The sequence below is a fragment of the Pteropus alecto genome, unplaced genomic scaffold, assembly GCF_000325575.1.
Source record: "Pteropus alecto unplaced genomic scaffold, ASM32557v1 scaffold102, whole genome shotgun sequence".
Taxonomy (NCBI): Eukaryota; Metazoa; Chordata; class Mammalia; order Chiroptera; family Pteropodidae; genus Pteropus; species Pteropus alecto.
In genome coordinates, this window is record NW_006432224.1 from 756,188 (window position 1) to 768,871 (window position 12,684).

The following is a 12,684-nucleotide window of genomic DNA, read 5'->3' on the forward strand; positions in this document are numbered from 1 at the left end:
CGGGCCGCCCCAGGACGCCTGTGGCCCCCGCGGACAGGCCGCCAGCCCCTTCTAGCGGCGCCTCTGGAGGGAGCCCGTGGTGGCCCTGGGGTGGCGTCTTCAGCGCAGGTGTCCCCATTGCTTATGTTCATTTGCACAGGAGAGTTCGGTGGGATGTATTTTGTATGTTTCCGAGGCTCACACAGGAAATGGAAGGTACCAAAAAAGAAAGTTTATTTTTTAAAAGTAGAGTCTATTGAAAAAGAATCAGAGCTTTAACATAAAAGTTTAAAAAGAGACGCGTGCGGTTTATTTTTTCATCTCGCTCTGTGCCAGCAGCGTGGCTCCCGTGCACCACGCGTGCGAACGCCGGGAATCCGGGGGTCGGGGGAGACGATGAGCCCCCCACCAGTGGGCTGTGTCCTGGGGCCCCCCAGCGTGGGAGGGCAGAGGCGCCACTTCACCCCGCGTCCTCAGTCACTCGGTGCTACGGGGGCGTGTCACGCGGTCACCTTGTGGGTCTGACAGGTTTCCCCTCCAGTCCGGTACAAGCGATCAATACCCCGCAGTTTGGGAAGAGAGCGCGTGCCTTGCCACTGCGGTGTCAAGCTGTTAACACGCGACCTGACGCAGCATGTCCTGAGAAGCGGGGACACTTCCTCAGGGTGACCCCTTGCAGAAGCCATGCAGGAAACAGCTGGGTGACACGTGTCGTGATTTATGACAGAGCCGCAGTGATCAAACAGTGCGATGCTGTTCCGAGGACAGACGAAGAGGCTAATGCCGCGGAACACAAAGCCTAGCAACGCGCGTCTCAACACCTGGTTTCTGACAACCTGGTACAGCAAACCGTGAGGGGAAAGGGTAGAATTTTCGATAAATGGTGCTGGGTGAACTGTATATCCTCTTGAGGAAAACAGAGTTGACTCCCTCACAAAAAATTCAGGATCGGAGACACTGCAGATCTAGATGGAAAAGGCCAAACAAGGACGCGGCTCCATAGCGCAGCGGTCAGCACGTCTGCTTTCCACGCAGAAGGTCCTGGGTTCGCGCCCCAGTGGAGCCACGGCCCATGGTCTACGGCCACGCCGCCCTGAATAATGATGTCTGATCTCAGAAGCTAAGCAGGGCCAGGCCTGGTTAGTACTGGATGGCAGACCACCTAGGAAGACCAGGTGCTGTAGGCATAAATAATGATAAATTAAAAAAAGGAAAGAAAAGGCAAGACAATAAATCTTCAGGAAGGTAATAAAAATATTTTCATGATCTTGGGGCCAAGGAAGGATTTCTTAAATAGGACAGCGAAAGGGCTAACCATACGGGATAAAGGAAGTTTGAACAATATTTGATTTATGAATGAGCCGCTAAAGACACCAGTGTACGAGTGCACAAGCGAGCCACGCACTGAGAAGACATCTGCGATTCATGTGACCCGCAAAAGAATCACATCCAGAATAGCAAAGCATTCCTGACACGTCAGTAAGAAAAAGATGACACAATAGAAACATGGAAAAGTGATTCAACCAGTTATTTCCCCAGACGTTTGTTGTTCTAAATGGACAATAAGTATACGAAAAAGTTCTCAACCCTGTTAGTAACATGGGAAATGTAAATTCCTTAAAAAATTGGCCAGTCACAAGTGTGGATGACAATGTGCCACATAAATTTCTGTGTTTGTAAACTGGCGCCGTTTCAGGGAGGAGAAGGAAGCATTTGCTATGACCAGGGTGACCATGTTTGGGAGGAAAAAATGGGGGCTCCCACCAGACAAGACAGCAGGACAGCGGGCCTCAGTCGGACTGTTCCAGGCAAACCGGGCCACAGGTGTCACGTCGACGGTGTGCTCTCCTGCCCACCAACGCCGCAGCAAGACGCAGGCTCGAGGAGGCACGGCGCATGTAAAAGCCCCCAAGCGGGAGCAACCCCAATAGTCCGCCTGGGGTGCATGCAGAGATCCTGTATACATCCACGGGAGTGTGTACCCGGGCGTGTACAGGAAGGAATAAGTGAACTAGACCTACGCGCAGCAACAAAATGCGTCTCACACAGTGGTGACGGAGAAAAAGTTAAGGCGCCAGAAACGACACGCAGCATCATTTCAGGCAACACGAACCGTGACGCTCGCCCCACCGCTGCTGTGAACTGCTCACAGTTGGGTTCGGCTGTAGATGCTCACGACGTTCGTCGCATTTACGACCCCGGTAAAAAAAAAAACGAAACAAGTTCAAAGTGCGACCATAAAAAATGGATACCATCTACGACACGGTGACGTCGGGCGGGGGGAGAAAAAGCAGCTGAGCCAGGCTGCTCTGCAATTCCAGTTAGCACAGCGCACACGTTTAATACAAAAGCCAGGGAAAGGATAATTAAAATGAGTCACATCTGAGTCAGGAGATTGACGATGATTCGTTTTTATAATTTGACACTTCCTGTAATCCTATTACATTGATTTTTACAGTATAATAAACATAACGGACTTACTGCTTTATTGAGAGATCTCATCATGAGTCTTTCAATAATAAGCTCCCTATTTGCAAAATAATTGGAAATACTTAAATTAAAAAACAGTATTCAGGGTGTCTATATATCACCTGCAGTAAGGGGAATCGGTCCCCTGTTGAGCTTAATGAAGAAAGAACCCGATGACAGTGACATCTTGGTCTCCGCGCCCTTGGCTGCTCACGCCAGGGCTTAGAGACCTTGCTGGGGACTCGGGGGGGAAAACACCTGCTTTTCCTGGCGCGGCCTGCTCTCTATTTCTGGTGCTGGAAAAAGGACCGGGGACTGTGTCATCTGGGACCTGTGCAGAGAAGAATGTGCCTTTCTTGCCAGCGATGAAGCTGGCAAATGTCCTTTAAGCACACTCGTCCGAAATAAAAACGTCCTCTCTCACGTCCACTCATGCTCAGACCAGTGCAGGCTGCCAGAGGGACAGGAGGACACCGCAGACGAGTCAGCCGCCGAGCCAGTGCGGACGCCGACACGGCTTCCCGCGGGGGGAGGCGGAGACGGTCCCACAGCCCACGCCCTCCGCCTCACAGGCCTCGGCGGCTTCTGCTGACTTGTGCTGTGGCCGATGGTGGAGGGCAGAGGCCGGGGCACTCACTGGCCACCGCGCCAGCGGAGCGCCCACTGGCAGCTCCTTCCCAGCAGCAGGAGGCGAGACCACAGGCCACACGGGCCAAGTCCGGGAACCTCAGGCCTTCTCAAATGCTCGGGGACAGCGGCGGGGGCCTGAGGGCAGCAGCCCTGCACCTCACTGACTTTGCAGAAGCCGACTCCGTGGAGATCAGAGCACCTGAGATGCAGAGCACCTGCGTGTGGCCCGGGGCCGCAGCCCTCCCTGGCGGCCCGGCCCTGTGACCACGCGCAGTCTCTGCTCAGAAAAGGGCCATGAACCTCACAGGCACAAAAGCACCGAAAGGCTATGTGGCACTTACTACGGGAACAAGCGGAGATGCTTTTAAAACGTGCTTCCTACAGAAGGGACCAGAATGCACCACCGGAGAGGGGCTGCGGGCCGTGGCAGCTGCTTTAGGGTTCTGAGGAACCCCCACCCTGGTCCCCACCGGGTCTGAAAGAGCCACCACAGCCGAGAAGTGGCAATGACCCAAATGTCCCCGACACCTGCACGGTGACAGGATCAAGAAAATGCGCGCACACGTGCAGTGGCGTGTCCAGAGGAGCCCGCGGCATGCGACAACACGGATGCCCCTCGGGACGTCACGCTCAGCGGAACGCGCCGGTCACAGAGGCAGTGCCGCGCGGTCCCGCTCACGTGGCGTAGGGAGAAGAGGCAGCGCCACGGCGCTGGCCCGGGGCGAACGCAGGTCCAGAGGCCCGTGGCAGCCCCGCCTGCGGCCATGCGGACGCTCTGCAGGGACGGACGGACGGGTCGGGCCCCCACGTGGCACGCGCTCTCAGCGGGAGAAAGCACCATCTAGAGGAAGGAAGGAAGGGCAAGGGGGTGGGGGGCCAGGGGCCCTGCGCGGAGGGCCTCCCGGGTTCCGAGGGACAAGCCTGGGGGCCGTCTGGGAACAGCGCCGGCAGCTGAGTGCGCCGTGGGCCCGGGCACAGGGACGGCCCGCGGGGCTCACTGCCAGGCGGGAGGGGAACTGGCATCTTGAGTCCCCTCCGGGGCACAAACACCCAGTGACCTGCAAGTCTCGTGGTCTCAGCAGCTTGGACTGACTGCTCGGAACCAGGAGGTCCGGCTCGGGGTCTCCCCGAGAGGCGGGCCACCCCCACAGAGGGCGCAGTGCCCTGTCCCTCCCTCCGCTGGCCAGGCCGGCCCTGCACGATGCCCGGGGTGGGGGGGTGAGGCACCCGTTTCCGCCTTTCACCCCTTTTGCACAGGGGGCCCAGCGAGGACGCCAGGGGCCCCCCTGTGCCAGAACGGGTTTCCAACGGCGCCCCAGAACTGGAGCGGGCTCTGCCCGGGCCACAGAGCTCAGAGTTTCAAGGTTAAATTCTATAACCAGCCGAAAGTGTGAGCAGGAGGGACTCCGTTTCTGTCACGGAAAGGCCCTGCCATTCTGTGCCCTCCGTCCCCAGAGGGCTGGAAGGGCACACGTTTCTCCCTCGGGGCTGGTGCAGCTGCGCGAAGGTGGGGATGCTCAGGGGGCAGCAAGGCCACCTCGCTCCATGTCGCGCGGAACTGCGGGCGTCTGATTCCAAGGCGACCACCCTTCCCAGTGCGCGGCTCGGGCCGACAAGCTCCGGGTGCCCGGCCAGTTCCCGAGGGGGACGCTGTTCCCAGTGCCCGGAGGGCCAGGAGAGAGAATCCCCGTCTTCCACCTCCTCCTGTCCCCTCGAATCTTGCCTGGCCGCGTCCCCGCTGTGACCAACGAAGGCAGCGGAAGCCATGCTCTTGAACTTCCAATCCGGGGATGAGGTGGGGAGGCCGCTTCTGCGAGGGTGAGCTTCCGTCGCCCAGCACGGCGCACGCTGCGTGACCGTGAGCGGACAGGTGCTGTTGTCTTTAGCTACCTGGTATGGGTGGCCCTGCAGGGCGGCAGGAGATGCCAACGCGTCTGCCCCCACGAGCTAAGCGTGTGGACAGGCTCAGGTGCCCACGGCCGAGGTTAGGACCCCGGCTCGGCCGCTTCCTAGCACCGAGACCTCCAGTCAGTCGCCCGAGCTCTCTCTGCCCCAGGGGCCCGTGGGAGACGTGGGAGGGCGACAGCGGGAGGACGGGTGAAGGCACGGGCGGCGTCCTGCGTACTTCGGGCCAGTGCCGCTCGCCCACACCCTCGGTCCTCGGTCCTCGGTCCTCGGGGCCCGGGGCGCAGAACGGGGAGCACTCTGGGAATCCGGAAGGCTGGGCAACAGCAGCTGAATGCAGGGACAGAGGGACAAACTGCAGCGTGTCGGCCTGGGCCGTGAAGGCTTAGGAGCCAGGAGGGAGGTGCTCGGTGGGGCGACAGTGCACCCCACCCCCGGCCCCGGGCAGAAGCGCTGCAGGAACCCAGCGGCCTCTTCGCCAGCCGAGCTGACTTCCGAGGGCAGTCACGACGCCGGCCGTGATCCGCAGAACGAAACACACTCTGAGCCGTTTAAAGTCATCCCGGCCTTGTCAAAACGCACGCATATTCCGTTAGCTCAACAAGTCACGTTGGGGGCCAGTCACGCGCTCCTCCCTGCGGCCTGGGGGGACAGCCCCTCGCCGTTGCCCGCGGCTGCATCACTCCGACCTCTGTCTCTGCTTCACGTCACTAGGTCCCCTCCCGTCCACAGCTGTCCCTCCCTGACCCCTCTTACGAGAACATGTGCAGCTGCATTTAGGGGCCACCGCGTAACCCCAGGTCCTCGCCCCATCTCAAGACCCGTAACTTACATCCCCGAAGCCCCTTTTCCCACGCGAAGGCAGGGCGTCCGGGGTCCAGGGATCGGGGTGGCCTCTCAGCCTCGCCTTCTGCGTGCTACAGACGTGTCAGATGTCAGCGCCCGCCCCGTCCAGGGCCCGCGAAGCTCACCCCTCGGGTTTCAAGAGCGTGACGAGCACCCTAGGGGGGCCTATCGCAGTGAAGCGGGGCCCTCCGCAACGTCCCAGGAGGAGGCAGCACCGTCTGGACGTGCCAGGGAAGCGAGGCCGCAGCGACGGCCGCTGGCCCCGCACGGCGCAGCCCAGTGCCTGGGGCTGCTTGGCCAGCCTGCGCCTAGAGGGGCAACAGCTCCCCAAGTGTCCCCAGGGCTCCCCACTCATTTCCGACCTGAAGGGGACTTTGTGCAGCCCGTTGGCGGCCAAAGTGAGCCAGGGCGCCCCTGCCTCCCGCCCAAGGGCCGCCGCTCAGCCCTGTCCTGCCGGGGCCGGCGGACGCCAAGGGCCTCGGCCTAAAACGACAGGCCACAGACTCCGGCACGTGGGGGGTGGGGGTTATTTCACCTGTGAAACCACGTGCGAGCCAGCACTTCTCTGAGAAAGGTGCACAGGCCCTGAAGGGCATCGGTTACCTGCTTAGCGACAGTCCGCTATCAACAAAGTCGCCCCCGCGTCTCCGCGGTCAGCAGCCCAGACGTCCCGCCGAAGCGCTGGCCCCGCTGGCGCCCAGTCTCCCGTTCGCAGTGGACCCGGACGGCGCCATGACCTTCCTCTGGGTGCAGGTTGAGTGCGCAGGGTTTTAAACAGACGTGGCTACCTCGTTCCACACGCGCTAGGTGGCATTCATGCCCCTAAATTTCTTATTTCCGCCCAAATATGTCACCAATTACGCCAGATGATGGAGACTCACTCGGGGACTGTGTCCTTCGCACTCCGGCGCCTGCACCAGCCCGCTCCCCACACCCGCCCCCTGTGAAAGTCACAACACTGGCGCCAGCCCGCGTGACGGCCGACGCAGAAGCCCCTCCGGGCGTGGCACACGTCCCTCCCGCCTCCCCGACAGGCCGGCGCTGGTCTCCGTTCTGCGGCTCCGCAGACTGAGACCCAGGTCTGTTCGAACGCTCGTCAGGCTCAGAGAGCAAAGCAGTGGAAAACGCGGGATCGGGGTCAGGTTCGGTCCAGTTCTGTCTGACCCGAAGGCCCAGGGTCCCAACCGTCAGCCTCACGGCTCCATCAGCAGTGGTTCTGGCGGCCGCGGGCGCGAGGCGTCGCCCTGCGCTGAGAACGCGGCACCGCGGCCGGAACAGGTGGGCCGCTCCCCGCCCCCACCCGCAGGCCCCCACGTTTCTTCTGAGACAGGAACAGGCCTGAGCCTCGGGGACACTTACACACCAAGTGTGTTATCTGAGGAAGTCCTCACCGTCCTCGGGATAAAACGCGGGGGTTACAACCAGAGAGCGTGAGCATTTTCTGGGGGAGGCTGACATCATCTCTGCATCCTGCAGGTGTTATCTGACACTGATTAACGACCAACAGAGCGCTAAGTGCCACTGGACAGAGAGCCAGCGTCTCCTCCCAACTGGCGGGTCCGGTACCCACGGAGACAGGGACGGGGCTGAGGACGGCCGTCCACTTGCAGGAGCCGCTGAGCCAGGACCACACAGTGGGCAGGCTGCTGTGACTCACGTTCAGATGAGGGAAGGGGCCAGCCAGGCCTCCGGGGAGAGGGAATCCCTGCTCCTCATGGGACGCAGGGAGTGAACGGCTGCAGTCACGAGGGCCACGAGCCTTCGACGCGGCCCTGGGCGCAGCGCGGGGTTCTGACCGCGTGAGGAAACGGGCTGGCGTGCGCTCAGCCAGCGGGTGCCACGGGGCGCCCGCCGCAGGCCTCCTGCCTGGCGGCTGACACGGGTGCCTCTCCCCAGGCAGCGGGGGCGGAGGCGAGGACAGGGCCCCAACCCCGACCCAGGGCCCCGTGCCAGGCACAAACGGCTCCCACGGAGCAGGGCCAGGCACGGGGGCCACCGGACGTCAAGGCCGACGGGGGGCGCTTCGGCTCTCGGCACTGTTTCGTCACGGAACCTCCAGTGTGTCCGCACCCGCCAGAACGCAAGCCGCAGACACGGCACGTGGACCCCGGCGACGGCCCAACGGCCACCCACCGAAGTCCTCGCAAACGGCGGCTGCAGCTGCCGTTGCTTCAGCCCAGCGGTCGGGCCAGCGTCTGGCCGACGGCCTGTCCACGCCGGGCGCACACTCCACGCCCGCTGCCTGGGCAGGACAAGCTCCTCGTTAAAGTCACGGCAACTTTCGCCCCAGCACTTTAAGAAAACTCGAAGGAACTGGGCAGGGAAGGAACCGTGGCTGACTCAAGGCAGGCCCGCTGCTATCCCGACGCCCCTGGGCGTTCACACCTGGGCGGCAGGTGACCAGTGACACCTGCGTGAGAGGCTCAGACAGACCTGGGTCTCCCCAGCAAAGCCACCAGCCCTGTGGCCTCCCCGAGGTCCTCGTGCGCGCACCCCCGCCCTCCCTGCGGCTCCCCCCTCCTCGTGCTGCCCGGCCGAGTCCCGTCCCTCCTGGTGCCTCGTGCCTTTCCTGACGCCGTCACCTCACTGTGGCATTCGCCGGGACCTGCGTCTTTCTCGTCTCCACTGCCCAGTGCCTAAACGCAGCCGCCTGCCGCCTGGTTCCGCCCAACCTCCCCCCTCCAGACCTCGGCCCGCATGGCCTGCACTGGCTCTGACAACACGGACCGTGGTGCGTCTGACGCCTCCCCAGCCAAGCCAACCCTCGGCCCCGGCTGTCTGCCTGTCGGTGGCAACACCATCATGCACCAGCCGCCCGAGATCACGGACTCGGGCCCCCTCCTCTCACATGCCGGTTCGGGCTGTATCTTCAAGGTTCTGGAACAGCTCTGGTCTCAAATCTTCTGCTTTCCTGTCTGACACGCAACCCTTTCGTCTCGACCGTGGACTGAGAAGCAGCTGCTGTGCCTGACTGTCACTATGCTGGCGTGATGGCCGGTCCTTTCCTTTACGCCCTGGTGACCACTGCAGGAGTTTCTGTTCTCACGCCGCGATAATGCCAGCCCCGTGCGCTTCACTTTCAAAATGCCATGCAACCAATCCCCCCAAAATTATTATTTCACTTTTCACTCTAGCAGCAAAAAAAACAAAGAAAAAGAAACAGGAGTCACCCTCTCCGTCCCGGGTTCCCCCCTCCCTAAGGCCTTCCACCTGCTGCACCCCTGACCCCCCAACTTCCTGGAACAACACGACTCCTGCCTTTGGTTTTACTACTTGTCTTCCGAAGCCTTGAGTTGTTTCATCGTTTAAGTCTCGTCTCTCCAAAAGGGTTTCAAGACCCTTGAGGAGCAGGGCTGCAGGCTGTCTGGGTGCCCCCGTCCCGTGAGCTGGCTCCAAGCGCACAGGAAGGGCCCAACAGGCCCTCCTTCCTGGCATTCAACAGCACAGCTTGACGTGGGACGCGCGTGTCTCCTGTGAGCCGGCCCCGTTATACAAACGGCTTTTCTGTAAAAGGATGAACAATATCATCTTTTCCAGAGCAAACATGGCCTCGTGATAAAGCTCTACGGGAAAAAAAAAAGGCTGAGCTTGTCCTGTTTTAGGAAAAAAAAAGGACATGTGGACAGCGGCCTCTGCTGGCAGGAGCCTGAAGCGCCTGCACGGGGCCCGGAGGTGCCTGGCAGCGCGTGGATTTGTGTCTTCCCATCACGTCAGTCACATCCGCGGGGCCCTGTGAGACGCCAGAGCGGCCGCGCCCGCCTGCCGCCCACGCCAGAGCCGTCCCGGGCACCACGCACTGTTCTCTGTCAGACTCCTCGGCCAGCTCCAGCTCTCCATCGTCCGCTTCATGCCCCTGGGGGACGTGCCTGCGAGCATCTCACGCAGCTCAGCCATCAGAGGACGGTGCTCGTCCCCGACTGTGCCCCTCGCGGGGCTGCAAACGAAGCCATCGGGGAGCAAAGCGCTGTCTCTCCACGCACCCCCCCCACGCCAGGGCCCAGATGCGTAAACGTCGAGGGGCCCCCGGGGGCACCCTCCATCCAGAGGCGCACGGAAGGCGGGGCTCCAGGCCACCTGGCTGCGGCTGCACGGAGGCCCCGGGCGGCCCTGAGCCGGGCAGCAGGCGCAGGCAGCGTGAGTGAGGAGAGGGGCTCCCACGGCTTCCTGCGGCCCCCCGGGAACCAGGGTAGTTCCTAGCGCACAGTCCCCCGGGGACCACGGTCCTGGCGACTCTGGGAAGGCAGCACCGAAGGCTTCTCCACCCCAGCCCCCACCCCACGACCACACCCTCGGGCTCGGTCCCCTCTTCCTGTCTCTGCCCGTGTCCCCACCTCCTGCCACTTCCTCCAGGCCCCACGCACCTCGCGACCCCACTGCAGCCCTATTGACCGGGCCGCCAGGATGCCCCCCGGATGGCGTGCGCCTGCGTCAGGCCCCTGGACAGATGCCCGCCCTGGGGCCTGAGGCGCTGTCCTCCCCACCCGCCAGCCCCGGGCGAAGGCGGCCCAGCCTGTCCAGCCACGGCACCCCGGGGCCTCTCCCGTTCGTCCTCGACGCCACTCACAGCTCCCGTCCCGCCAGCCGTCTCGTCTCACCAAACCCCGGAGAAGCGACATCACGGGCCTCGAAACGCACCACCATCTAGTGACAGAACTTGGACCGACTCCTCTGCCTCCGGGTCCAGCCTAACGTGCCCTGTCCGTGGGCAACACACCTGCTCCTCGGCTCCTCACCCCGCCCCTCGCGCCCGCCTCTCTCTCCACGTCTCCCTGGGAAGACGGAGCCTCGCGCTCTCCTCGGTCGGTCGGGAGAGAGGATGCTCCCCCCGGCAGAGGATGCTCCCCACGGCAGAGGATGCTCCCCCCAGCAGAGGCCGTGCCCTGAGTGGATCTGGCTCTGGGGCGCGACGCCTCCACGGATAACCGGCAGAGAAGCTTCAGGGAGTAAGCGGGAAGCCGGAAGGAGGACGGGCAGACACTGGACGCTCAGTCCCATGTCTGAGTAGGGCTCACATGTCATCCAACAGATGGCAGCAGCGACACAGCTTTTTCAAATAAGCACCTAAAAGTCCGAAGTTCTGAAAAGAATCAGTGGAATGGAGGCGAGGTCTTCCTGGCCTCATCAAAGACCAAGTTAGCCGACCGTTCTTCTTGGAGAGACGTGGAATGAAAATAGACAGACAACAGCTACGTGAGCGCGGCCACGGAAAATCAACTGACTAACAACATCTCGCGTGGTGTTTTTTATTGGAAGGATTCTTGCTATGTTAGAGGATTATTCTCGTCTGCTGAATTTAACCAGACTTACGTGAATGCCCGATCATAGCTTGTTTCCCACATGTCAGCATTCCTGAAGAAAAGAAGGAATTCCTTACTGCGGACGACTGTTTACACACCATTTAACTCTTGGAACTCATCGCACTTTCGAGCGTCAGTACAATTCAAGTTTCCAGACTGAGAAAACTTACACTGAAAACCAGCGGCTCTCTCCGCTCGGGGTTACGTTATTATAATTTACATAACTGACTTAGGACTCGTTATAGGAAAATCCAGTCGCTAACGCGATTTACCTCACTGTAGCTGTACCTGGAAGGAGGAGTTTTGTAACTGGAGTTTTTCCTTCCCCCCACTAGGTGGTCCGGACGAGGGTACCCACGAAGGTGCTGGGAGCCGACCGCTCCCTGCGCAGAAACGCTCAGCATCCCTCTCGGCCTGGACCGTAAGGGTGCCGAGAACTGGACCGAAGACGTCTGGGACCCTCTGGAGTGAACGATCCACGGGCGTGGGCTGCTTTATTCCTCTCAAAAACTCAAAACGTTGGTTTAAAGTGTGAATTGTGACTGTGAAGACGTGACGGAAAAGCCAGACGAGGGTGCATCAGGGAGACCAGACATGACCCTGGCTTCGAACCCCGCCGGCTGCTCGCGGGCTGATGCCAGGGGGCTCTCCGGGCCTCGGCTCCCCCTCACTTCTGAGCACCAGACCCTTCCTGGTGCCGTGAACACGCACACCGTCGCCAGTGCCACTCCTAGGTCCAGCGCGGCCCGTACAAGTGTCCCCTCCCAGGAGAGGGGCCCTTCACGGGCGGGGTCCGGAGCAAATGGAAGTACAAAGACCCTTGTTCGAAATGCCTCAGAGGGTGACCCCCGAGCATTAGGCAGGACCACGCCGGGGTCCGAGGGTGGGGAGGAGGGGGGACCTCCCTGGAGGGGAGAGGGGCTGGGGCTCGCGTTAGTCCCCAGGGACTGATGATTTACCACGTCTATGTAATGGAGCCTCCACGAAGCCCCAGAAGCATGGGGTTCGCAGAGTTGCCGGGCTGGGGAGCCATTAGGCTTCCACCGCCACCTTGCCGGGCCCCAACTCCACAGGGACAGGGACAGGAACTCCTGTTTTTCTCTTCATCTGGCTGTCGCCTGCCATCTGAGTCCTGTGAGCCGCTCTAGCAGACGAACCCAGGGCAGAGAGAAGGGGTCGTCAGACCCTCCGGCCTGCAACGGCCTGGTCAGGCGCGCTGGGGACAGCCGGGGCCTGAGGCCGGCGCCCGAAGCGGGAGGAGGGGGAGGAGGGATCTGAGCCGTGAGACTCAGCACACGGTCATCCGAACACACAGCGACGGGAGAGCTGAGCTGCAGGACACCGAGCTGGCGCCGGAGAGCCACCTGATGGTGTGGGGACCGACACGCGCGGCATTGAAACGGGCATCGGAAGCTCCCACGAGCAGTTGCACGAGGGCCGTGTGGGGCAGGAGTACCGGAAACTCCCATACGCGCCCCGCCGCCCCTCACAGCTCCCCCACACTGACACCCGCAGAGTGACATGTTGGTCACGACCCAGGCACCAGGGCCGACACAGC

General features: G+C 61.6%; 1 protein-coding gene and 1 non-coding gene across 2 annotated transcripts in view; both read left to right on the plus strand.

The window, feature by feature from the left end:
• Positions 1-12,684, plus strand: part of ATP10A (ATPase phospholipid transporting 10A (putative)) — an 82,879-nt gene that overhangs the window by 67,313 nt on the left and 2,882 nt on the right. Inside the window, exons 23-26 of the mRNA XM_015585696.1 lie at positions 6,032-6,227; positions 7,726-8,022; positions 8,515-8,703; positions 11,462-11,547. Coding sequence (XP_015441182.1) covers positions 6,032-6,227; positions 7,726-8,022; positions 8,515-8,703; positions 11,462-11,547 — 768 coding nt within the window. The remainder of the gene's footprint in view (positions 1-6,031; positions 6,228-7,725; positions 8,023-8,514; positions 8,704-11,461; positions 11,548-12,684) is intronic.
• TRNAG-UCC lies at positions 973-1,045 on the plus strand. Its single transcript has one exon. It is a non-coding gene; the product is annotated as a tRNA-Gly (tRNA).